Source organism: Amaranthus tricolor, chromosome 8 (assembly GCF_026212465.1).
Source record: "Amaranthus tricolor cultivar Red isolate AtriRed21 chromosome 8, ASM2621246v1, whole genome shotgun sequence".
Taxonomy (NCBI): Eukaryota; Viridiplantae; Streptophyta; class Magnoliopsida; order Caryophyllales; family Amaranthaceae; genus Amaranthus; species Amaranthus tricolor.
The window spans coordinates 31128462-31156448 of NC_080054.1; the positions used below are offsets into that span (position 1 = coordinate 31128462).

The window sequence follows — 27987 nt, forward strand, 5'->3', positions numbered from 1 at the left end:
CGACGAGTCATCCCCAAAAAAAGTCACGACTCGTGGCAAAGTTTCTGACCCAATAATGCGACTTCAGTGAGAAAGCCACGACTCGTCGCTTTCTCTATTTCAGAAGCGATGAGTCGTCGCCTAACTCCTGACCCACATCTTCATTCATTCCTTTTTAATTCATCTACAACCACAATCAAAACTCGATTTAAGTCAGCAATCATCAACAACAATGCGTATAGGTTTAGGTACATTCAAAATTTAGATGCCCTGTTTGAAATATCTTGTTAGATTGTGGGTTGTCATACTTCGTTTGCAATTTTAAGATTGTGCTCCAAATCTTACAAGTTCTTGTGGACCTTAATGTTTGTGTAGGCCAATATTGACATTGATACGTCTATTTCTTCTATAATTTGTAATTAAGTAATTTCTCCATGTTATTAATTTTGATGATGATTGATGATTAATTTCTTGTTAAAAAAAAGGTGGTGAAAGAATTAATAAAAAAAAAAGAATGAATATATAGATGAGATAAAATATTAATGAAAGAAATAAAAAATGAAAGAATAAATATATTAATAAGATTAAAAGTTAAATATAGAATCAAATTTAAGAATAAAGATGTAGCAAAATTCAAAGCCCACCCTAAAATAATAACAAAAATTTACAAAACAAAGGGATAGATTGTAATTCTCTTTTTCTATCAATAGTGATTCTTCCATTATTTTTTACTATGTCGTCACTGTTTTCTTAAGTTTTTCAACTTTGTCCCCCTCTCTTCAAAAACTCTCAACTCATTTTATAAATTTCTCAAAATTAATGCTTGTTTAATGTAAATGTATATAGAATTCTGTGTTTTATTAGTTAATTTTATTTAATGTAAACGCAATTTAACCACAATCTAAAATGTCGATCAATTAATTTTGTTTTTATTTTAAAAATAAAAAAGATAAGTTACGTTTTAATTAAGGTAAGAACAACATAGACACAAATCTAAAATGTCGATCGATTAATTTCGCTTTAGTTAAAATATATATTAAAACATTAGTTTCATTTAAAATTAACAAAAACACAATGTAGACGCACATCTATAATGTCGATCGATCAATTCCAATTTAATTCTTAAAAGAAGAAAAAGTGTGCAAATCACCTATCTTCCTATTTTAGTTAAATAGAAATTAATCTCTTTTTTATTTTTAGATAAAATCAAATCAAATAATTAATAATTAAATAAGTTGAGAAAGTTTATGTTAGAGAAATAAGTCCAAGAACAATAAAAATCAAAATAGATGACGATAAATAATAAGACGCTTTGTTTAACATTGAAGACTTGGAGGACATGTAGTATACTCATTTTGGGAGCTCTTTATAGTGATACAAGTATTGAAGTATTGTGACCCTCCTAATTACCTAAACTTATGGCTATAACCTCATAATCCTATTATCCTCCAAGCTAGAATGTGGTGCTTGTGAAGGATACCATCCCCTACCCCATAGACAAAACATAGGGAGAAAACAAGTCATTGGCCTACATCCTTAGGATAGTGCCAACTATTTATGTCCAAGTTGCACCATATACCAACACATTGCACCAAATTGATTGGTCTATAGTAATTGTAATGTGAGCCAATCAACCAATTAGCTTTTTTAAATATTTATTATCTATGTTCTTGTGAATTTGCTATAATTACTTATTTTAAATATTAAGAGATTCTATTTTTAAAATGAAATTTATCAATTTTATAAGAAATAATAATTATATAATTAAAAGGTTAAGCAAAAGATAATATAACAAAATTTATCATAAAAGAGTATATTGATATTATTGGAGAGCAAATAGTTATGAGTTGACATAACAATTAAAGGAAAGGATCCTACCAAATAACAAAACTTAGTAGTGGATACAAACCAAAAGAACAAACACCAATGAAAATGATGTTTCCTTCATTTATGTCCACATATATATTTTCCATGACTTTGGAAAATTCTCATATTATTATACACCCAAAAGGAATCACCTAATCACCTAATAAATACTTTCCAAATCTTAATTATTAATGTCATAGCATTTTGACTAAACACAAGAGAATAAATATATAATTATACAATACACTAGCTATATTATAGTATGATATTTTTCTTATCCTTAATATAATCAAATCATTAATCACACATTCACTATCACCCTTTACAACCCAAAAACGAATTAAATCTATCATAATCTTCATCATCATTGTCTTTTGATTATTCTCTTTTACTTTCAAGCGAGGGGAATCTTGATCCTTACGTGCCTAAATTATACTCCCTTCGTTTCTTAATGTTCTTCCCATTTACTTTTTACACAGTTTTCAAAGTAAATTTTGAATCTCAATATCTCTAAATATGCATCATAAAAAATTATAAAAAATGTATGATAAAAAAGTATACTTTAAAACGAATCTAACAAGATTTCACAGGGATATATTTTATCATCTATATATGTCTTAAGAATCTTAATTAAATTTCTCTTTCCAAAATAGAATATTCTAAATGGGAAGAACATTAGAAAACAAAGGGAGTATCACACAGAAGAATGATAGTCGAATTGATTAAGTACACATGCACACGGATTAGGATTGTAAATTTGTTTATGTTTCAAGCAACACTAATTATATTATCTCCATTTCCGCTAAAGCCTCCAAAAGTCGGGGGTGATCGAGATCGCCTTGACGATTCTTCATCGGACGGTGGTTGTGAGAGCTTAAGGGAAAGCAACGGATCATATTGATCATTAGTAGTAGTGTTGTACGTTGATGTTGAAGATATCGTTGGTGATTGGTTTAGATTAAGGCATGCCATCTTTGAGGAAGGTGGGACCGGTATCGAACGGACGTGTTTGGCTGAAATTGGTCGTAATGGAGGATGATAAGGGGTAGGAATTGGTATGGTTTGATGTGATTTTAATTGTGATGTTATTGTTGAATTATCTTGGCTTGCTGATTGACCTTCACTTGCTGAACGAATCATCTGAAAAATAAATCAATTCAACAAATAAAAATAAAATACATGGTTTATATAATCTGCCCATCTTTGTATGGTGAGACTACTATATAATTTATTTATTTTTTAATTTATCATTTTAAAATTGTAAGTGATCAATATAAGATTATAAACGATCATTTTAAAACTAAAAAGTGTGATCAAATTAAAATTATTAATGATATTGAATTGACTCAGTAAATATATGGTTTCAATGTGTTACTATCTCATCTAATAATTTGTCTTATATAATTATATCTGAAAATATGTAAAGTGAACCGCTCCACTTAAACATTGTCAATTTGCTATTTACTATTTGCCAAAAGAAAACAAGTATTTATTTTTTTTATATATATTTTTACTTCTATGACACTCAAATTTGAGTGCACTATGATGAATGAGGATTAAACTACTGGGCTAATTTTATATATAGTCTAGTAGTGTATATCAAGTAATATTAATGTGACAGTTTCGTATATAACTTTCAAAGATATAATTATTTAATGTAGATGTGAATTACCTAATTAAACTCCAAACATTATAAAAAAATTATAAATTTTAAAATGAAACGGTCTTACGGTGTACAATATATACTTATTATCTTAAAATAATCACTTATAATTTTAAGGAGATTAATTATATTTTTAAAGTGATTATTTTTTATAGTTTTTGAGTGATTACTTGTAAACTTAAAAGTGTTCATTTGCAATATTAAAGTAAGTAATTAGTTATAAGAGTTTGTCTCATAACGAGACGATTTCATACAAGACTTACTAAAAAAATTTTATTTATATAAATAATCATCGCTTGTACGGTATATTGTCTCATGCACCTCGAGACATATCTATATCAGTAGTTCAAATTCAAAAATAAAGTGTTAATCTTAATAAAATGATGTGTTAAATTTTGAATAATTAAAAGTGATTAATATAAGTATAAAATTAAATGCTTTAATTAATTTATTTTGTAGTGAAATAATAAGAATTGTGAAAAATGTAGTATCTTTTTATGGAAAGCTACTTCCTAACTACTTTCTAACATGAGTCCAAATTGTTATTTCCTTTATAGAGAATATATTATATTCACAAATTAAAATAATTAAGAATAAAAATTGAAGCAAAATTATTATCTAATAAATAAATAAAATTGAGAAACAAGTAACTTACTGTATCAGTGGTGATATCAAAAAGACTAGAACGGCGTCGACGGCGGTTGACATTGCTTCTTCGGAGAAAATATTTTTGAGCATGACTTGCAACTTGTGTTGGTGTTCTTGTTTTCACAAAATTTCTTGATATTCCTCTCCAATCTCCTTTTCCTACTTTATCCAATCCCATTAAAAATAATCTATGCTCTTCTTCTGTCCATGGAATCCCTATACATTAAATTTTTGGTTTAAATATTAATCTTTTCATGTCGGAATTCAACTAAAAAGTTTAAATTAATTGTTGAACCTTTAAAATTTATTTTATACTCTAATACTACATCTCTTTATACGAGAGTTTTTGGGTTAGAAATGTGGATGCATATTATACTACACATGCTCTCGTTATACATAGCACACATATAACATTAAATATCTCAGAAAGTCTTGTATGAGACCGTCTCACCGTGAGACGGATCCATACAAGCAGTCCAAAGTTAAACTTATATAAGAGTTAACTGGATAAAAACAATTTTTTTCATTAAATTTTAAGAAATTTAAAATCATGTTAGTCCATATTAAGCCGGCACACGTGAGACGGTCTTAATTAAGATTTTTTAAAAATATTTTATTTTAAAAAAGGGATAAAATAGATACGAATTCATGACCTCCCATCATGTTAACTTGTGATACCCGTGTCAAAAAATCATTTCAAATAAAAGTTCAAATGAGTCAAATAAAATATATTACTATAAATTAATGAATTAGAGATTATTATTAGGTGTATATTCAAAATATATGATGATATTATGTGACTATAGTTTTTCGGAATAATATTTTGGGACGAAAATAAGGTATATATTATTACTAGATAAAATAAGGTATCAAAATACTTTCCAATCGCTAAATTATGACAAATATACTAGTACTAGCCACTAGAATAAAATAGAACATGAGTTAAGGGAAAAAAAATTTCAAAACCATGTAATTATGAAAAGACTTGCTATATGCTATTACTAGTGAACTCTTAATGTAATTATAAAGATGCATATATTATCTCAATTTCCATTATTACTATTAGCTTTTAATTATAAATAAACCAAACTAATATCATATTTGAATATAATATAATAATGAAGAATCTTTTTATATTTATAATGAAGAATATCTTGCTTTATCTTATGAAAATAAATATTTGTTGATTTGTTGAGGTATTTGTTTTTTAGTTATTAGAATTTTTGGCATGAAAATATTAAATATGATCATAAAACGTATTATTGTGATTGACGATTTTAGTATATTTTTTTGAAAGGAATCTAATAATTTATTAATAAAAATATTAAACAATAACTACAATAGAGAGTAATAATCAATCAAATGCATAATAATATTAATCAAATAAAATTCTATATAAAAAAGTCACAATCAATATAAAGAAGAGCATACATAAATAAAGAGCTAATTTAATTATTATTATTAAAAAGTACATATAATAGAATATTAATGGATGAATAGTGTATGTTATTATAAAAGTATTGCATAAAAGAATTAAGATAAGAGTAAGTAAAAATTCTAATATATATTATGGTATTACATTTTATCGTAATTGTAAGATTTGATTTATTTTTTAAATACAAGTACAATCAAATAAAATTAATTAATTTTAAGGTAAGATCCAATGAACCTACCATGGAAAGCATAAATGTTAGAATATATATATATATATATATATATATATATATATATATATATATATATATATACACACACGTGGAGAAGTTTTAAGTGAAAATCATCTTATATGAGAACTGTGAAAACCATAAAAAGGTGTTACTTTTTTCAGAAAAACGTGTTATTTTGCATTTATTTTTTTTCTGAAAGTTACACTTTTTTGGTAAAAAGTACCAGATTTTTTTAAAAACAAAAGTAACACAGTTTTTGTGCAAAAGTAGCACCTTTTCTGTAAAAAGATAACACATTTTTTGGTTCTCATGGTTTGCATACACCCGTGGTTTGCACCTGAACGCGACCCTCTATATATATATGTGTGTGTTAATTAGTACAAAATGTTGATGGATTCTAACGCTATCTTTACAGTACAAAGACCATTCAAGTAACATTTGAGTATTTGACTAATTACAAACAAGAACATTCGTGATTAATGTTATTAGTCCAGTTGAACATTTATTTAGAATTTAATCACACTTACATTTAGAAATACATTAAATAAAATTTTAATCTATTAAAATTTAAAATATTCTTAATATTATTGACCGTTACTTTTTAACTTTGTTATTTATTAAAATATAAAATATATTTTTTTTAGGAGGTAGACTAAATAAATAAAAACACTGTAAAAGTACTATTTGATCTCCAACTTATTAAATAAGACATTTTTCTTTAATAAAATATCAAAGATTGATTGTTAGATCAATCTTCAATATTCAAGTATGATAAACAAACCTAGCTCCATAAAACCCACACCAAATCAAGTATAAAAAAATACCATCTAAATTAGATTTTATATTGTATCGATGATAAAAAAACACTTCAAAAAATATAAATTTGTTGATAAAAATAATTAAAATAAGACAAAAATAATTTATACTTATTTATTTTACCAACTAAAAAGCTAAAGCTAATTTATACTTAATTTTTGTTATTTATTTAATTAATATCAATAACCAAATAGAACATAAAACAAATTAAATGAGTAAATAATAGAGTACCTCGTTTGCGTTCGCGGGTTCGACTACCAGAAGCATGAAGAGCATCATCAGAAGCATAACCAGAAGCAACATCATTGACATTAGTAGAATCAAGAGGCAAAAACGACTTTTGATATTCATGTTGTTGTTCATATTGTGATAGATTATTCATACTCATACTTTTTCGTACAAACGAAGAACAAGATGAGGAAGGAGAAGTACAAGGAGAAGTAGGGGAAGGACTATTATTTGTTTCTGATATAGCACTCAAACGAACCCCAAAAATAAATATTCCCGGCGTTTCTACGGTTTCCGTTGCGGTTGCGGTTGCGGTGGAAAGTTCAGTGCAGGTACGAGCGTTGTGGCCGTTATTGCCGCACTGAGAGCAAGTTCTTGGAGATTTTGAAGGCGGCGCCGCCATTTTTGGTGGCGGAGGAAAATGATTGGTGTTATTTTGGGTTTTTGGGAATAAATGAATGATAAATCAAGGGGAGGATTTTTGGGTTGAGGGGTTTGGTTTGGTTTATATAAATAATAAATAGAAGGAAAGAAGGGTGAAAGAAAAAGGAAAGTTCCACGATTATTATTTGTGAGATAAGATGATAAAAGATTTGGATTTGTTTTTAATTATTTTAGTTGGAATAAATAATTTTTTTTACGAAAAATTTTATAATTGATTTTTTTTAAGTTGACTCTTTTTTGGCCTATTTTTATTTCAGTCGGAAGAATTACGTCTTTTTAAAATAAAATTTTGAGATTGATATTTATTTAATTGATATTTTTTTAGCCAACTTTTATTTTAATTGGATTAAGTACGTTTTCAGATAAAATTCTTAGATCAATTCTCATTGACTCGTCTCTTTTCTTTAGCCAAATCTTTAATCAAAAAAAAATAATTTTGGGGAAGGAAGGTTTAAGCCGCGTAGACGTGTAGTTGAGGTTGAGGATATATAGAAGACTACAGAAACTTTTTTTAATAAAACGTCGTGAGAGTAAAGTTTTATTTTAAGGAATCATCTACTTTGAGCATTTGCTATAGCAAAGGTCAAGATTTATTTTAATAAATTTTGTGGTAAATTTAGTTTGTTGCACTGACTCAAAATAAATAGCAATAAGTATATACTTTTTATAAGGAATGGAATAAAAAGTACTTTTATATTGAGAATGTGGAAAAATATATAAATAATATAAAAAGATACATTAAATGTGTTAATGAAAATTAAAATAAAATGTGAGTTATGGTCAAAATTAAAAATGAGCAAATTTTATAGAATGAACCAAAATTGAAATGTTGCAAAATTTATGAAAAAGTAAGAGTATTATTTGTTGTCTATTTATTATAGTAATTATTTCGTTTAAGCTCAAAAGACATTTTTCAGCTAACTAAAAGAAATTTTCCAAAAGAAAATAATTAGTCAATCGAACTATTAAAAGCCAAAAAAATTAAAAGTGAACATAAAAATTGACCAAAATTTCCTTTAACAAACTAGATTATACTCCCTTGTTCCATGATATTTGCAACTAGTATAAACACGATAGTTGTTAAGGGTTGAGGGTAAATGTGTACTTTATAGGGAGACTTGAGAGAAATGTCTCAGACGAATTAAAAAGAAAATTAAAATTTTATCATATACAATAAACTGAAATAAAAAGAAAATTGCATTAAATTATATGGATAAAGAGAATATTTGAGCGTTCAAAATAGGCAAAATTCAAGATTTACCCATTCTTGTATAATTAGATTCAATTTTGATCTGACTTTAAAATTAAATTTACATATTATAATGATATAAATACTAATGTAGACGCAATATTCGATTTTAACCAATCTAAAACAACAAATGAAAAAATCGAATATATTTAATTATGCCTCTAACAACAAATGGAAAACTATGCCAAATGGGTTGTTAGTTATTACTATTGACCCTTTGAATGAGCATTAAAGATAAAATTGATTGTTTTTTAGAAAAATATAAATATTTGATAAAGAAAATAATATTTAAAGTCGGATAATATTACAAGAAGATTCGTACGAATGAACAACATCAAAAAAAACAATAGATCATTTCAAAAACAAAAATGACGTAAAACGAATGAAAAAGAAAGTAATGCTAAATTAACAAGGATTAATTACTATGACATGGTTGGAGAGTATAGGACGTAATTCGTTCAAGTGACAGCACGTTATCCAAGGTTATAGGGTCATGAATCTTGATACCATGGGCCAATACCGGGCATAAATTATGAAAATTTGAAAACAATACCACAAAAAATCTGAAAAAAACAAAATAACACAACTTTTAACTTATTTTTAAAATTAAACGTGAAAATTTTAAACTTGTGTTTTGTGTCTATTCGCAGTTATTAACTGCGAACAGGTCAAAATAAGTCAAACATTTGTTCGCAGTTAGTTTCTGCAAACAACCCTTTAACTTATTTTGACCTGTTCGCAGTTACTAACTGCGAACAAATAGCTCCACAAATACGCTGCAGCTTCCTTGCCTTCTCATTTTCCTACTTTTCAAAACCCTAGCTGTTCAAAAAAAAGTCCAAGTTGTTCCCAGTTATTAAGTGGTAATAACTAGTTTGTTTTTTTTGACCTGTAACTGCGAACAGCCCCAAACCACAGTTTTAGAAATTGCACGCTTACTTTTTGAAATAAGTTGATAGTTGAATTATTTTGTTCCTTTTTTTGATTTTTTGTCTTATTGTTTACAAATTTTCATAAATTATTCCTCGTTCACTTCAAAATATTTGTGTTCACAAATTCTTGAGATCGTTTTTATGAAAAGCGCATTTTAAATGAGTCGACCCATTATTAATAAAAAAAAATAAATATCAGAAAAACGCGCGCTGTGTAATCTTATTTGAAGTTGGTGTTATAACCTATCAAAGTTGGAATTATAACCTATCAGAGTTGGCATTATAACCTATTAAAGTTGGTATCTTCAAATAGGTTATAATACTAACTTTAATAGGTTAGAACACCAATTCTAAATACCAATTTTAATAGGTTATAATACTAACTTCAATAGATTATAACACCAACTTCAATAAGTTATAACACCAACTCCAAATAAAGTCAAACGTGCGCATCAGTTTTTAGATTATTCTCTTTTTTTTTAAATTATTGGACCTAGGCCTTAAGAGCCGTCTCTTATAAAAACGATCTCTCAGCAAAATATGTTTGGATTGGATTAGCTCAGGTGAATGTACTGCAGCCTGCAGGTTTATCTATGATTTACAACTGGCCCAATTACACAAATCATGAGTTAGTATTGAGATTTGTGAGCCCTTGAGGGAGTTAAAAACAAATTTTATTTGTCCAACTAAAATATTTGATTTGTTTGGCAAATGATTGATAGCTGCTAGTTAATGTATTGGCTGATTTGACCAGCTAATTTTAAACTCGATGCTATAAGCATCTTGTTCAAAAACAGCTTATTCATATCAATAAGTTGTTTCAACCAGCTAATTCGCCAAACACTAGCAATAGTTAGTTTGACCACCCAACCCTCCGTTTATATCAAAATAAGCTAAAATTGCTTAATAAACTAATTTGCCAAACACCCCAATGTCTTTCGGACGTTATAAATAACGATATAAATCTATCTTTAGAAGTAATTTAGATTATATTTTAAACTTGACGTATTACTTATAGTTATATGTATAAACATTAATTATATTACATATACATTAAATTTGGATATATTAATATATTACTTATTTCTATCTTTTAACGTGTTTGGTAATTTACGTTTTTTAATTATAAAAGTATATTATTCTTCCGGTCAATGAATGCTCCGATAGCTTTTGCTTTTTTAAATTATCAATATATATGGGATTTTATAGCAAATAGTTATTGACTGTTGATTGTTGGCTTTTTTTAGTTGGATGATTTAACTAGTTGAAAGTGTTGTTTGTTTTTGTACGCTTTTAAACTAGCTGTTTTGGGAGATATTTAATAAAATTAGGTATTAATTGTTGACTATTTATTATAGAAAAAATAGACTAATAAGCCAAAAGTCGTGAAAAAAAGCTAACAAAATTAATTTATTCTTTTTTACTTAAAACATCTCTTTTTAACTGGTTGAAACGTCATTTACCAAATAATTTTTGAAACTTTTTTTATCAATCGACAAGCTAAAGCACTGTACCCCTCATTTGAGCACCTTATCAGGTGCTATTACTGTTTTCGCCGCATTGCTCCCTCGTTCTACGCATTGCACTCTAATTTTGCCTTGCCTGACCACTATGACTAGGCATCACTTGGATGCTCATAACCTTACTCATCATACTCACACCTTAGTGTTCCGAACATTCACTTGACACACCACGACGCACACTGAAGTCACCAAAAGCAACGAATAGTGAATATTACTATTCACGGACAATAGCAATTTGAAAGAAATAGACTGTTATACACACACTAGATACCACATTTCTATACTTTTTTAGTATACGTACTTAAGTGTTAGGAATATAGAGAATGTATAAGTTAATAACGGCTATTTAAAAAAGTAGTTGTGTCCCTTTATAGGAGGACTTTTGAGATTTTTATTTTATCTTTTTATATTTTGTTTATTTATTTTGTCTTTTTATAATTATTTACGAATAGCCGTTATTAACTTATATTTTTTATAAGAGTATATACTCCTACGCTTAGCTTGTAAGTTGTACAATTTATACGATTGTCATATGTATAATGGGAATTTTTTTAGTCGGTCCAAATATAACTAGACATGATCAACTAAGGTTGATTTGAAGGGGTTTTGAGTCTTTAGTGAGGTTTACTATGCTTTTTTTTTTCTTCTTGTTTACTTTTTGCACAATTTTTAAAGTAAATTTTAAATCTTAATATCTGTAAATACACATAATAAAGAATTATAAAAAGTACATGATAAAAAAGTATACATTAAGACGAATCTAATGAGATTTTACACAAATATATTTTATTTTTTAAATATATGTCAAAAATATTAATCAAATTTTTTTCTCCTTAAAATAGAATATTCTAAATGGAAAAAACATTAGAGACGGAGAGAGTAATGTTTATATTTGCAATGACATTTTATTAGCTGCATGCATTAGGCCGTCATGGTGATTTAGTGTCTCCCACCATATAAATGTACTTCTAGTTCTATTGATGGAGTATGTGTGTGTTGTGATCAGTATTTAATTTATTCAAATACTTAAATCATGCATGATTATGCAAGCGTACGTCAATCACATATATATTGTTTGTTTACCTAAAACTAGACATACAACTGACATATGCATGCTATTCCACTAATCATATTTCTTATTTTTTCTAAAAAATATTATAGAAAAAATGTTTAAAATTTCATTACAACAAAAATGTACAACTATCTGTTTCATTTAATTTATCTTATTTTTTATTTTAATATTTTTAATAAGATAACCGTGTTTTAGATATGATTTTACGGTTTTGTTCTCTATATTTTCTTTCTTGTTTTTGAATGTTCCATTATTTTGATCCACTGTAATTCAGTTTTTTAGTCGTTGTGCCAAATTGGCGCTAATTGATAGTTGAGATAGAGGATTATTCTCCATGTTGATATTTTTTATAAATAAAGTATTTACTAAGGAGTATTGTAATTATCAGTGATTTAAAGCTCAAGATATTACAGTGAACTATAAGAAATTATAACCGAATGGATATATAAAATAAAAAGTGAAAAATTTATTAAAATAATGAATAATGTCTTTGAAGTGAGAGATCAATATTATTCAAAAATATGTAAACCATGTAATAAATATTTATCAAAATGGCGATATTTTTCTCCTTCAAAAAAAAAAATGTGAATGTTGTTAAAACATGATGATAACAGTTACTTACATTTGAGTACATTTAAAAGGAATCGAAATGAGTTTAAGATAATTATATCGAAATGAGTTTAAGATAATTATATATATAAGTAAGTATTTAATTACCTTCTTAAATAAGCTAAGGTTAATTAAAATAAATAAATTGAGTACAGTACACCTATATTTAAAATGTATATCAGAATTATAACGAGAGCTAGGGGTATGATCGGTCACAACTCTCCTCAATTTCTAAATTTTTTTCTTTTATATGATAGTAGTTATAAGGAACTTTGATTTAATTAATTTTAATATATCCTTAGATAACTATTATATGATCTTTTTGCTCATTTTTACCTTAAATTTTAATTTAATTTCAACCCTCTTTCTAAATTCATGGTACTTTATTTTATTGAAAAGAATAAATATCTTAAAGATGAAAAAAAATTAAAATACTTCCAAAGACATTGGGTTTGAACTAAGTTACTATCATAATTTTTAGTTGAACATCGTATAATTTTGAATAGTCAAACAGAATAAATAGGAAAATGTTTGGTTGAAATTGTAGAAACCAAATGAAAAAGAAAACTGAGGTAATTTCCAATTACGAAAATTGAAGATATACAAATTAAACCAATGGTGAGAGGAAAAGATTATCTATCCACCGTTAGCTTGGCATATTCTCTGTTGTATATACTTTTCAGGTAACCAAAAGATAGTCACACTTTTTTTTAAGATTGTCTTTTATAATTTACTATAATTTATTTTTAAAAAAATGTCTTTTTACTTTTTATTTTCACCTACACATTTTAACTATACACTAATATTATCTAAATAATTTAATTAGTTTATTTAGCTTTTAATATTTTTATAATATATAACTGTGATAATATATTGAAATATTATGTTCTAAATTTGTATAAAAGTTATTACATACTATTTGGTTGTCTACAAGTGCGCCAATTAAATACTTCACACTTCACCCTCTTCTTAACTTTTTATTTTATGGTGGGTGGATGGTGTGTTATAAGGAGCCAAAACCCTATCTTTATTTGTGATTTTTTTGTTAGAAAGTTGATTTTTTTTGATTTAGTTAGTTTGTTTGATCAGTTAATAGTATTGTATTTGTTGTACAAGTTAATTTTTGACGGATTAGTTTGTTAAAAACTAATTGTTGATAATAAGTTGTTTATGAGAAAAACAAAAAGACAAAAGTCTAAAAATACAACTCAAAGCAACTTTTCGATTATAACTTGAAATTCAGCTTTTTATCTGGTTTAACAGTTATTTACAAATACATTATTTGGTTGTTTGAGTAATTAACCAATAAAATAAAAGCCAAAAATTAACTATATAGTTGATTAAATAGTCATCTGTCAAACAAATTCATCATATTATCCACGCAAATTTATTGTGTTACTTGTATTGTAAGAGCTTATGGTAATTAGACTTATTATGATTAAGGTTCCTAAAGAACTATAAATAAAATATGAAAAAGTTTATTTTTATTGTAAATAGACATTTGTTTTATGATTGGCAAAAAAATTTTAATACTTATTTTTATGATTAACGTAATAAGTATATTTTTCAATTGTATTATAATTGGATCATTTTATTCTCATTTTACGTTGAATTCCTAAAAAGTTAAAAGTAGCAATATAAGAGATTTTATATTCTAAGTCATAACGTTGTTTGAATTTGAAAACAAGCTGTTTGTTATTTCTCTTTACTTTTCATACTCAATCGAATTGTATTCATGTGAGTTAGTCCATCTAACTTTGGAATCATAATAAAATAGTTTGTAAATAAAAAAATATTATCTTTTAAAGATGTTTGCCTTCATTAAATTGATTGAGTGATACATATAAAGTTATAAATTTGTTGTGGAGTGTATTGCATATTGATTTTGACGGCTAGGCTTTGATTAAAACTTTATATATACTAGAGTTCAAAATTGCAATGCCTATCTAGTATATAATTGTTAGTTGGAGCTATTGACTAAAATTATTAATTATTTTGACTAGATGAAAAATATTGATTTTAACGGCTAAGCGTTGATTAAAACTTTACATATACTAGAGTTGAAAATTGCAATCGCTATCTAATATATGACTGTTAGTTGGAGCTGTTGATTAAAATTATTGATTGTTTTGACTAGATGAAAAATATTGTTAATAACTATTTAAGTCAATTATTAAAAGACTTTTAACAGATATATTATTAATTAGTTGTTAGCATAGTGAAAAAGAAAGTCAGAAGCCTAAAATTAATGAAAAAGCTAAAAAAAATTTTAATTTCGACTTAAAATAAAATTAGCTCTTTAACTAAATTAAAAATCTTAATTTATTTATTTTTCATTTATCGTTTAACTAGCCAAAAAATTGAAAAAATGACTAAAAAAACAAAAAGAAAAAACAAACTAATTGTGAAGCACCCCACATTTAAACTTGCCTATAGATAAGCAAAAAACGGTGAACTTTGAAGGGTGAATCTTAGAGTGTCCAGGTACATTAAGATCACATAATAATTAATATAGATAATAAGATGATAAATTAAAGTCATCTTTATATTACAGTGGACCTTGTATTTTAACTTTATGCTCTAGTACCCAATACAACTTTTTACTTCCAATATAGTATATAATTATATATATTATAGTCCCTCAAATTTTTTTAAGTTGTTGTATTTACTTTTTGTCACTATTTATCAATTCTTTATAATTTGCATTTTATTCTTAATTTATAAGTTAAAATATAGTAAGGTAGAATCTTTTTTTATTCGTCTCAATGCAAAGATTATTAACATTATCACTTTTTATAATTTTTAATTATGTATAATTAGAGACATTAAAAGTCAAAATATTATCTCGACAAGTATGAAAAAACAAATGGGACAACTCAAATAAATTGAAGAGAATATATCCTAAATTTTATATTATTTAAACATTATTAATTGTTGATACATTGAAAATTAAATGAGACGAGCCTCAAAAAATCTTATACGCCAATTTTTTAACGTATAATTCATCACACATGATTAAATATATTATTATTGATCACATAAATAGTAGAAAAATCAAAATTTAAAAATTCTATATTTATGTTTACATAATAAAAAAACTCATCTTAGCTTTTGATTGATATATAAAAAACACATCTTTATATCATTTGTTCATTTATAGTATTTATCAATCAATTTTTATTGATTGATAAAGGGTCATAAAAATTGATCTTAACAGGTAAAACAATTGAAGGGTACATAAAATAAAAAAATATAATAATATGTTAATCATATAGTGAGATTTTTAATATTATCACACAATGTAAATGTATGTGAAAATTTTAAACTATAATATTCTTAAATTGTAAATATAAAAATCATTTAAAAACAATGATTTGACTAAACTGTAAATATAAAATTTTATCTTTAAGTATTGGTACATGTCAATTACTCCCTCATATTCATCTTAAGTGTCCCATTTACTCCCTCATATTCATCTTAAGTGTCCCATTTACTTTATGTACTCTCAATGCACTTATTCAATCCTTAATGTATCCAATTATGTATAATTAAAAATTATGAAAATTTGATATTAATAAACTTTAAATTAAAACGAATCAAATGAGATCCCACATGATTATATTTTATTTTATAGATTGATAATAAAAATACAATTTAAGAGTGGTAAATAAATAGTGTCCCAAAAGTAAATAAGACACCTAAGGAGAATAAGAGGAAGTACATTTTTTTTTTAATTTGATTAATGTTTTACTTGCTATATTTTTATTTTGACAATTTCCTATTACATTTTTTTTCTCTTTTGTTAACTTATATATTTTTTTTTTCAAATTTCATTTACAAATTTTATTCCTTTATATATTACTCTTTTATTTCATTTAAATTGTTACATATATTAACTTTTAAGTATGCGTTTTATAGTCAAAACATAACAATTATAATGGAGCTGAAAGAATAAAATAATACTTAATTTTATATTTGTTTTTTTCAATCCGTCTTGTATAAAACTGTTTTACGGTAGGACGATATCAAAATAAGAAGCCAAATTTTTATTATTAAATTATTTAACCCAAATATAAAACGTGATTTATCATCATATGGTGTATCATTGGCACTCGATGGTGCACGTGTTCCCCACTCAAACAAAAGCAAAATCAACTTTTGTTAAACAAACTTCGCAGTCCATACAATTTTGACGTGCATAACTGTGGTGCTTCATCTGCTTTTGTCTTATCATTACTCGCACAGTCAACACAATCAATCAATATTATTGATCGTTCTTTTGCCCATGATAATATGGTTGGATATTCACAGTTTTTCAGTCATTTGAGCATACTACTGTTATTTTGTTGTGATTAAAATCAGGAAAATTCAATAACCTTCATTTACAAATTAACATAAAATAAACATAATAATAAAATATATAAATATAAAATAAGAAAAAGATAAAACAAAACACCAAATCCCCTATAAAATTAAGCCACATAGTGGTGATTTACCACTCTCCAAGTAACCGTAATTTACCTGGACTCTCTTATTAACATCCGTCCTAGTACAATCGCATTCAATAAAAAATAAATGAATTTAAAAAAGAGTATGAAAAGTTGATAATAAATAATGAGAAATAATTAATTGTGTGGATGATATAAAAAAGTTAAAATATATAGATGAGATTAATAGAATGTGTAGATTCTATTTCTAAATAAAAAATAGTGGAAGGCAAGTGAGAGAATCCAAAAAATGATACAAATTGTATTGAAGGAGAGAGTATTTCTATATTTCACTTATTTTATAATTTTTTAGGAGAAAACATATTTAAATCGTAATTTTAAATGTCATAAAATAAATAGGATAAAGACGCAACAAAAATATAATTTGGCAAATTTAAAGTGACAGATCACTACATGTTTGCAAGAAGTTTTGAGAATAAATAATTGTTATTATATTGATATCTTGTAAGATTGGGTTTGAAAGGTGATAAAATTAAGATCATCAACTCTTATTATGAAATGGTTTTACAGCTTTGAAGTTTCTATTTTTAAACAATTGATAATAAAAGTGAATGCTTTAATATATAAATTATTAATTGTGATATTTAAAATGACACGTTATATTTTATACAACTAAAAAATATATTTTAAGTAAAAGAGTAAATATTTTAATTAATTTAGCTGAAATATTTAGTCTAATTTTAAAAAATTTCACCGGTTGATAATGAAAGCACAAGAGCATTAGTCTGATAATGTCCACTTTAAGATTAGGCCGTAGCATATATTGGTTTTCGGCGAACTCCTATTAAAACGTCTCATACTAATTTAAAGTTGGATCACTTATTTACCTATTAATTTTTTTTCGTTATGTGGAATCAAAAATGTTCATCCAAAATCAAATAAAAAGAAATTATTTGTTCTAGATGAATTATTTCTATACATGGAAATCCATTAACTTGTTCAAGGTGGGAAATAATGCGTCTTTAAGTCTATTTTCCATTTTTTATATTGTTTTATATGATAAATTATGTGATTTAAAATTAATTTTATAAAATTAGGTACATGGTAGCAAGTAGCAACTTGTATGAAATTTCATGATTGATGACATAATTAATCGATTGTTTAAAGAAAACAGGAGACGCAAGCAGCACATAGATTTGTTACAAAATTTTAAAATGGAATTGTATTATAAAAGGTTAATTGTCTATAATAAGTTTATTTTGCTCTAGTAAAATAAACTTATTTATTATTTATTTTTAAATGAATTTATTTATTGGTTAAACTACTAAAATTTTCAAACTTGCTTTGTAAGTCAAGCAATTAGGAATAAGCAAAAGGTGTTTTTATTTTCAATCATTAATTCAATATACTTAATTGGTGAATTTTTTCAAAATAAATAATAAGTAAGTTTATTTTCAACACCCAAGTACATCCTAGTTTATTATTTATAATTTCCCTAATGTAATAGCTAGCTATATACGGCCTTTTTTATTGCAAGATAAGTTAAAGTGAGGAGAGAGTTAGGCGAGAACATAACTCATAATCTTGTTTGTAGAAAGTGGTACTTGTTCCAACTAAGATAAGACTTAATTCTCACAATCTATTTTTTTTTAAATAATTATACTTTTCTAAAAATTACTCTAGCTATTAAAAAAAAGTAATACATTATCAACAAACGTATAAATTCCTGCTCCATATTTTCATGAATTGTTTGATTATTTAACTTTTTGGGAACTAAGCATGGAAGCTACGGTGAAATGAAAATCGATCTCGTTTGAGGTGCTTTTTATATTGGAAAAATGTTTTTTAGCAACAGTAATGTTGAATATCCTATCCTAACAAGTAATAAATGGGTTAAGAGACTCGTGTTATAAGATTTTGACAACAACTACTCACATAAAAGACCGTCTCTCAAAGAACCACCTTAAAACAAAAAACTTATATTTTTATTTTCTCTTTAATTTGTATTAATTAAACTATTTAGCCTATAAATTTATTATGTTTCTCAGAGATACCCTCTTTCACAACAATTTATGCTTTGACAAAAATAGACTAACAGGCCAGGTATAGGGGGGAAGCCATTAACAAACCTTGTATAGCTTTGGCTGGATCATTATATTGGGCCTGATAATCTTCTTAATAGGTTTAAAGATCCTATGTAAGCTACTTGAGCCCAATTAAAAAATTTTTGGGTTGATGACTACTTCCTCTATCCCTCTAAAAAAGCAATTTTTCTTGAATATATGAAATCTTTTCGAGTCAAATTGTATTTTTTTTGAGTGATAAAGGGAGTAATAGTGAATGAGGAGCCGCTTGAAACCCCACAATTATTAAGCTTGCACCGGGTTGACCTTTAAAATGATTGATTAACAATTTATGTTAACAAGGTGCATCTTCTTTTCAAGAGAACTCATTTATAAGAACTTCACACTTTATCGTGCTTGGTAGGGAGCGATCTTATAATTGGTGGCCTCCTATAAAATTATCCTGAGTCTGCACGAATGAGGCCAATATGCGCTATTTGGTTTGTATGGTCAGTGTACAGTATCATGAGCAGTCATCGACGTTCCGATGAGGCAAGGGAGTTACAATTGGTTCAAATTAGATTTGAGCCTAATAAAGACTGAAAATCAAAAGTCCAAATCAAATTAAAGTATGAGCTCAGCCCTCTTACATGCAAAAATAAATATTTAATCAACAATTTAAGTTTTTATTTTTTCATCCTTACTTTTACTATTATTAATTTAATTTTTTCAGAGTTTTGTTTTTATCCTTACTTTTAATCTGTATTTTAAGTTTTATTATTTTATCCTTACTTTTTATCTGTACTTTAAATTTTATTTTTTTAGAGTTTAATTTAATTTAATTTAACAAAAAATCAAACTTCAAATTGAACTCCCAAAGTAGGCTATTACATCCCAAGTTATTAGTTGCATATGTGCCGAACCCGCCGTCTAGCAACTTAGCAACGTATTCACAAAACGAATAAAGTATACACGAAGGAGCGCAACTAAAGTACTCCACTACTCCATATAACAATGGAAAGGGGAACACTCATTGTTATGCATCATCCTTTTTGGCACACTCTCAAACAACCTACTCGAAACCTTCGATCTCTAACTCCTACTTTCCCGCCCTTCATCACCAAAGCTTCCATTTCCAACTATATTCAGGTGACCACTTTCTCTCTTCTCTCTTTTTCTCTCTCTCTAAACTTTCGACCTAAATTCGCTTCCATCCTTATGAATTGTAGTCGGAAGGATACAAAGGCCCTAAACCGAAGAGGAATTTCGTCGCTGATTGGGTCTCTAACAATGACGATGTTGCTCGAAGCTTGCCTATTTATATTGGCGGTTTTTCTCTAATCGCTGTTCTCTTTAATCGTGCTGTTTCCGGTATTGCTCCTGTTGCAGATGCTAGCAGGTTTTTTTTTTTTTTTTTATTGGAAAAATTTTGATTTCGCTGTTTGATGTTGTCGTGTCGGTGCTCTACTGGTTGAGTTGATGTGTTTTGGTTATCTGATGATAGGTTTGCTGCAAATGTTATCTGATTTTGGTTATTTAATAATTGCATGAATAAATCCGATCAGGCATTACAGGTAGGTGATGGTTGAAAGAGTTTGTGATTCAATATGCATGAATAAATCCTGTTGCCGATGCTAGTAGGTTTGTTTATTTTCAAAATTGTGCAATTTCTTGATTTCGTTGAATTTGATGTGTTTGGTTCTTTTCTCTATAATTTTTAAATTGTGATTGTTTATAGCTGGATGTTGTCTTCTTGTTATTGCTGTTACTAATTTTACCTGAGAATATGTATGGAATTTTGCTGCAAATGATGTCTAATTTGAAGTTATTGATAAATGCATGTGTATATTGTGTAACGGTGAATTTGTGAGATGGATAAGCATTACTGCTGAATATGCAAAAAATCAGGATTCGCATACTTAATGCTTACCCTGATAACTGATAAGATATATGAAGTATTCTTATTAACACTACTAATTTTAACTGAGATAATTCTGAGGATATGTATTGAAGTTTGCTTCAAATGCAGTCTAATTTATATTATTTGATAATGAATCACATTTTGCAGAAATTGCAAAGTAAATAGATGATACTGGTACCATCTGTAAGTAATAGGTTATGAAATGTACTAGGTCAGGAAATTGAACTTGTTTGTTGTGGATATTTAATTGGCTAGTAAGGAAGAATTCATGCAGCCAAAAAGGAGGTGTATTACAAAGGCTAAACGCATGAAACAATATGCTTCTATATGGCCTATGCACAACATTTTTTCTGGTTTCAATGAAGAAGGAAGAAGTCAAACAAAAGAACGTATGATTTTTTTTAAGTATGTGGAATAATTAGCAAAATGAAAAGTCAAGAGCAGAAAACTAAGTTGATGAAGCAGAGGGATGAAATTCTGAAATCACTTTTTAGAATGACCATAAGTCTTGAATCTGGAGAGCGGTTGTGAAGAAGATCTCGCTGAATATGTGGAACAACCTTTATCCGTCTTTTAGGCTGAGAAAATATTTGGAAGGACCTAATGAAGATTTAGAGATAGTAACAATCTGGTGATGTTTAGCTTAAAAAACTTCCAACCACCAAGTTTGTTAGCTGTCTATTATTTCTACCTCAAGTGCTAGGTAGATGTTTAGTTTGCAAGCATGATGGCATTTTTGGTTTTCCTTTTTCTAATGCATCCCAGACTGAACAACTCACGTTTGAATTGATTGACATTTAGAAATGGCCATTTGATCAGTATGATTATCACATTCTAAGTTCTAATCCACTCAAGGTCTCAATTTCTTATAAGGCAACTGCTGTATTTCTAATTTACTTCTATAATAGATTTTTCAAATACATTTTTCCCATTTGTGAGTCAGGTGGGGGCAGCCTTCTGAATGCACTAGGGTACTTGTTATGTCTCCTACAAATATATTACCTTCTTTTTAAAAATCTATCTGGAGTTGTAGCCTTGTAGGATATGTTTGCATATGATTCTTATGAAATGTGTTCGTATTTGATTCTTATGGAAATCAGAATGTTCTCTTTTTTTTTTTTGCAGTTCGCAATCGAGGGCTGATCTTTTGGCTCTTGGATTGGCTGTTACAAATATCTTAAGTGGTCTTGTATGGCTGTCGATTCGACCCAAGTCTATCTCTAAGGTTCACATTTTCTTTTCAAATAATAATTCTTGTTCGTTTCTATCATACCTTTTTTCTGATGTTCTCTTGGAACTAACTATTTGTTTACATCATCTGGATTGCACATAAAAATATGTCCATCGCTTTCTTTCCATTTTAGGTGGATCCTAAAGGTGTGGAATGTTGCCGGATTTCTCATAACCTCCCTGATTTTGTTGTTACAGAGTTGAAATGGTACTCTATCTAATGTAATTTTTAAGATAATCTCATTCCATTTCTCTTTTGAGAGCCTTCGATCCCTTTATCTTCCTGTGACGTGTATGTCAAAAGAACGTTTCGCCGTATCTAGAGACCTTAGATGTTGTAAGAAATATCTCTAATACTTCCCTCCTGTGCAATCAACTCGATGACAGTGGTATATAACATATATAGACAGAATAACTCTTGTTACTGTAGTTTGTTGATTATAGCTCTGAATTCTGATATTATATCCTTAGTTTGGTACTCAGTGGTAATGCACTTCTTTTAGGTTCTGGCAATCTCTCTCAGCTGTCACGTGCTGCAGATCCATGGTCATTGTATATGAAGACAGTTGTATCTGCCAAATGGGTGTGGCCGCTGAATCTTCTATAGGTGGTGAAGCGGAGACTGTGGATGCAACCAAATTGATTCAGGGCACACTTTATAAGGGGATTATGAAATCCAATGCACGTATGATAACTAAACTGACTATTACTTCTAGTCTTAGTAGCTTCGAGTTTGAGAAGGAATAAATTATGATTGAAAGTTGTTACATGTGTCTGCAGAGAGCTATCTGGCAAACTTGTCTCTGTACCCAGGAAAGTCTGAGCTGCCATTTTTGCCACTCAATACACAGGTATGTAATGTCTTTGTAGTTAATTATAATGTGTTTAATTATATAGTCATTGCGATTTGTTGCTGTATGTCAGTTGTAAACTTTTAATCATTACTTCCTTAGAGTGTCCAATAGCTCTTATAGAAGATTCAGTTTATGTGTAACAAGAATCCTCCAGGGTTATAAAAAAGTTCAGGACAGTTTTTATCGTATGATGCATAAAAAAAAAATTCTTTAAGGAAGTAAGCTTGATTGAAAACCATGCATTTACAAAATTTCTTTGAGGAAGTCTGACTTTCATATAACCTCTTTCACTTGATGTTGGTATCGTATGATTCACATTAGCAGCTTCTTTCTATAATATCCTTAAAGCCAGTGGCGGAGCTACCTTAGAGCCCACGGGGTCACGTGCCCCTAGGCATTTAAAAAAAAAAAATTCAAAGTAGACTTTTCTATTAGTAAGAGTAAAAGTGTAAAATTAATACTAAAGTCTTTTGATGATAAATACTCCCTCATTTTAGTAATTTTGTCTTATTAATTTATTTTGTCTTATTTTTTTAATTAGGTCAGTTGATTTATTTTGTTCATTTTCTTTTATGGTATGTCGTATTTAAAATTTTAGCAAGTAAGGGTAAAAGAGTTGTTAATTTTACAAATGAAACTTTGCCGAAATTTCGTCCATTAATTGGTGCCCCCTAGGTCTTCGAACCCAGTTGCAACACATGGCTGGATTTGAATGAATTGAAGCGTACTTACCAAAAAAGCAAAACTACTTATTTCCCAAATATCTTTGATTTGAATGATTCACATAAAGCATTCTTCTCTATTTGAGAAATTCTGAATGGTAGTCTAAGATTTTGTCTTTTCTCAATGGTAGCCAAAAAAATATGCTTATACTAATGTTATTCTTGTGATCTTGTAAATGGACCACCAGTAACATAAAGCTATTGTAAATGCTGTTTGACAAGAATATAATCGGCTAATGATATAACAATGGTCAAGAGTACAGGAATGCATTACAACAAAATTTGAAATTGAAATGCAACTTTTCAACTTAGCATTCTTTTAACTATTTTTACTTCATGAGAAAACAATAATGGCATAGCTACACAGGTCAAAATTCTGGTTAACATATCTCGCTCTTTCGGTAGACGTTAGTATTTGTCCCTTGCTAAAATAATAGCAAACAATCTCAAAAGCTTTGAATATGTAAGGGGACTCATTGGTTTATTTCTAGACCAGCAATTTACCTTGTGTTCCAAAGGGATGTTCTCTCTTCCATGGGGCATTTATGCCAAGCGCCACAGTGCACTTCATTCCACACAACAGAAAATAAAAAAATGTCAAAACATTTTAGTAGTGATGTGAAGCCAGAAATTGACAACAAAAAATACTACTATATGGTTATGTGGGGTAATTAAGTAAAGATCAGGTGCTTAGTTAATTTAGTGTATTCTTTATGATTATATTGTTTAATCATGTCAACAATTAGTTTTATGCTACCATTGGTTAATCTAAATTATATATAGGGCTACCATTGAAACAAATATACTCTTTTATTTGGCTACCATTGAGTAAAAAAGAGCAGAATTTTGTGTGGGGGTGGGGGGGGCGGGGGGAGAGAATCATAGTGGTTGTGAATTTGGCTTTCGAGCACAAAAACCTATATTCAGGGGCACTGGTCTAGACATATCAGCAATAAGTCCTTTAGCCAATACTTATTCCTAACATGCACTATACAAGGAAATAGCACTAAGGAGTTCGTTAGTTGCTGATTGGTGAACATGTGGCCAAGTAGTGGACAGTTTTTCAGCATGCCTGCTATTTACCTTATTGTTCCATTTAGGTTGTTAAAATTTGTCATTAATATTGTTCCATTCATTTATGTTGGACATATGTTGAAGCTAATATTTACCTTAAAATCATGTTGTTTTTAAATTGGCATTGATACATTGAGAAGAGCAGTGATTATGGATTGTTAGTTCATATTCAAACATCAGTTTTAGAGAAAACATCCCTTCTGACAGTTTCTGTTGAACAGGCCGTCATCCTGCAACCGATCGGTGACAAGGGAATTGCAGTTATAGGTGGTGATACCATAAGGGGGTTTTCCACGGCTGACCAGGTCAATGCTTAAGTTTTCAAGTGTAATGTTTAAAAAGGTTCTTGTATGTGTTTTTACTTTTGGATCTGAGTGAGCATCAGTGTGAATGGTGAAGTTTTGAATTCGACAAACTTGCAAATTGCAAAATCATTCCATTGTGATGTTTGCAAATGGCTCGACACAAATTGGGAAGAAACAATTGGAAGAATCATTACTAAAGTGGTGGTATGGATTGATATTCTCATACTCAACAATCCTCTTGAGCTTAGTATAAATTTCATAGGGGTTTTTATCAAGGAAAAGGAATGGTTAGTGTGAGAGCAAGACAAATAAACAAGAAAATGCGTGGAAGAGAATAAGAGATTGATAGAAAGGTTGAGTTTCTGGATGAGAATAGGAGAGAGTGTGAGACGCCATGCCTCAAAAAGGAAATGTAGGGAATTCAGTCGAGCGGACCAAAATGACATTTAAAGCAAGCTTAGAGGGACAGAGGAATTATATGATAGTATGAGACAGGGGCAAAGCTAGTAAGCTACAATATGACAAGGCTCAACGACGACTCCCCTATAAAATTAAGGTTTATTTTATGTACCCATTGGTCCCACTATCCGCATTACATAAATGTTCAAATAACCTAAAATTTTGACAATTTTCGCTCCCCCACCTAAAGTCCTTTTTATGATGTTGATATGATAATTTTCAGCACAACTGTGATATGAGAGTGGATTTTGTAGATTATGTGCATGAACTAATCTAAACTTGTTCTTCATTGTGAAATGAACTATTCTAAACTTGTCTTGCATTTCCTTGTCTTGCTCTTTGTTGTGCCTATGGCATGTTCAGGGTCTTTTGTTTTCATTTGCAGATCTTCACGAGCGAGCCGCAACCTCCTTATCTCTATGATAAGGGTACGGTTTGCCGCCTTCGATCCTCTTTAGACCCTCCCCAGATCTTGATTGAGCGGGATATATTGAGTATGGTTATAATGATGAGTTCTTTTTGAACTTCTCTGGCTTTACTTTTCTAGTTAGATCTATATTTTAGGATGCCTCCTATTGTACATTTTGTGGAAATAACTTTTGTATGATTTTTATACAACATTCCATTATTTCAATGTCACTAATTGGTTCTTAACTATGTGGAATTTGCCGTTGGATATGTGCAACCTTATCCTTGTTAGTGATAAATAAGAGGTTGTTTCAGATTGACCATTTGTTACAAGCATCATTTGCAACTTCACATCTATGAAACATGCACCCGATTTAATGAGTCAGTTTAATATAGTCCATTATAATGCGAAATCGAAGTTTTATAAATTTTTAGCCCCATGTACATTTTTGCAGAACATTAATGTTTATATAAAACAAGGTTTTCCTGTATTTGGATGGGTAACTTGAAAGTTCTGGTATCTCTTTCACATGTCCAAACTAGCAGTTACAATTTTGGAGGCTATATTATTTTTATGCCATAGTTTTTTAATTGACTTGATGATTGATATTCCCTAACTCTTTATCACCTTCCAACTCACATTTAGAATTATGCACAAGTGATTATTCAGTATAATGATTCTTTATTTGCCCCTTGCAGTAGTAGTTGATAAATTGACATTAATTTCATTCCAGCTAAAATTTGATTTTATAATACTCCAAGTCAAACAAACTCTCTTGCATGTTACAGGCATGGATATCATTGATTGGTGACAAATTGGATGCTACGTTGACGAAGTCAGTGATGAAAAACGAACTAACGACACAAGATGCAGGTCTATAATGTGATTCTTTGGGTTTACTTTATTTGTACAGACGCGAGTCGGTGAAGTTTGTATGAAAGGTGATTCTGATTTGATTTTCCCGAATTCATGGTGAAGTAGCATGTCATAATCTATGTTCAAATTACTTTGTCTGGTAGAATTATATTTTTAACATGAATTCATCAGAGAGATCAATATCAACTATCAAATTCAGTTCCATCCTTTACAAAGGGACATTTTTATTACTGGAACTTCAAATCTCAGCCTTACACTAATGTAGGCATTGATATAATCGTGTAATGTGCAATAAAAGAATTAACAGAGGGATAACGCCAATTTTCTTTAGGAGTTTAAACCTGATACTCTGAAGATGAATTCAGGTTGCTGGTCATTCCTGAAAATGATATTAGATTAATTTTTGACTTGAACGCATGGATGGCTCAGTTGTCCGTCTTACCTGTATACTTATTGGCACTTTCACATTTATGAACACGTTTGAAAACTTGCTGCTATTCCATTGAAGCTACTTTGTTCACCGCTCCTCTTGTCGAAGCTGCAAATATTCTGTTCTTGTGTATACTAACAATGATAGTTACCATTGCTTTTATCACTATTTTAATACCATTTAACCAACCCTTTCCTTGGTTTTCTATCGAGACTGTTCTTCCTCTCCAAACATGAAATAAGTTGGTAAGAATTCCATGTTGCAATTTCAGGCAGCACAGGTGTTGTAAAAAGATGCAACAAAGGACCTGATTCATATATTTTACACCTTCGCCCAATATTCTTTTTTCACTACCATTTTCGGTAAATATATGAACTCTCACTAGAGAGGCTTGCTTCCCTTATGACTTCAACTGGGAGGGCAGTGGGAAAGCTACTCCAAGTAAACTGACTAGCCTACGCTAAAGAACCTCTTCGCTTTGCTTTGTTTGAGTCACTTCG

General features: G+C 28.6%; 2 protein-coding genes across 2 annotated transcripts; one reads left to right on the top strand and one right to left on the bottom strand.

The window, feature by feature from the left end:
* Positions 1 to 2458: 2458 nt before the first annotated feature.
* On the bottom strand, positions 2459 to 7448 carry LOC130820950 (transcription factor MYB1R1). Its single transcript, XM_057686517.1, has 3 exons — positions 6871 to 7448; positions 4164 to 4372; positions 2459 to 2985 (listed from the first exon to the last, which is right to left on the bottom strand). Exons 1-3 carry the CDS (start codon positions 7268 to 7270, stop codon positions 2614 to 2616), a joined length of 981 nt encoding a protein of 326 aa, XP_057542500.1. The 5' UTR covers positions 7271 to 7448; the 3' UTR covers positions 2459 to 2613.
* A 12683-nt stretch (positions 7449 to 20131) lies between these two features.
* LOC130820617 (protein COFACTOR ASSEMBLY OF COMPLEX C SUBUNIT B CCB4, chloroplastic) lies at positions 20132 to 27293 on the top strand. The gene is made up of 8 exons (XM_057686054.1): positions 20132 to 20356; positions 20437 to 20606; positions 22254 to 22353; positions 22493 to 22566; positions 22862 to 23043; positions 23139 to 23209; positions 25230 to 25313; positions 26970 to 27293. The coding sequence occupies exons 1-8, from the start codon at positions 20222 to 20224 to the stop codon at positions 27060 to 27062; spliced, it is 909 nt and encodes a 302-aa protein (XP_057542037.1). The 5' UTR covers positions 20132 to 20221; the 3' UTR covers positions 27063 to 27293.
* The last annotated feature ends 694 nt before the right edge of the window (positions 27294 to 27987 follow it).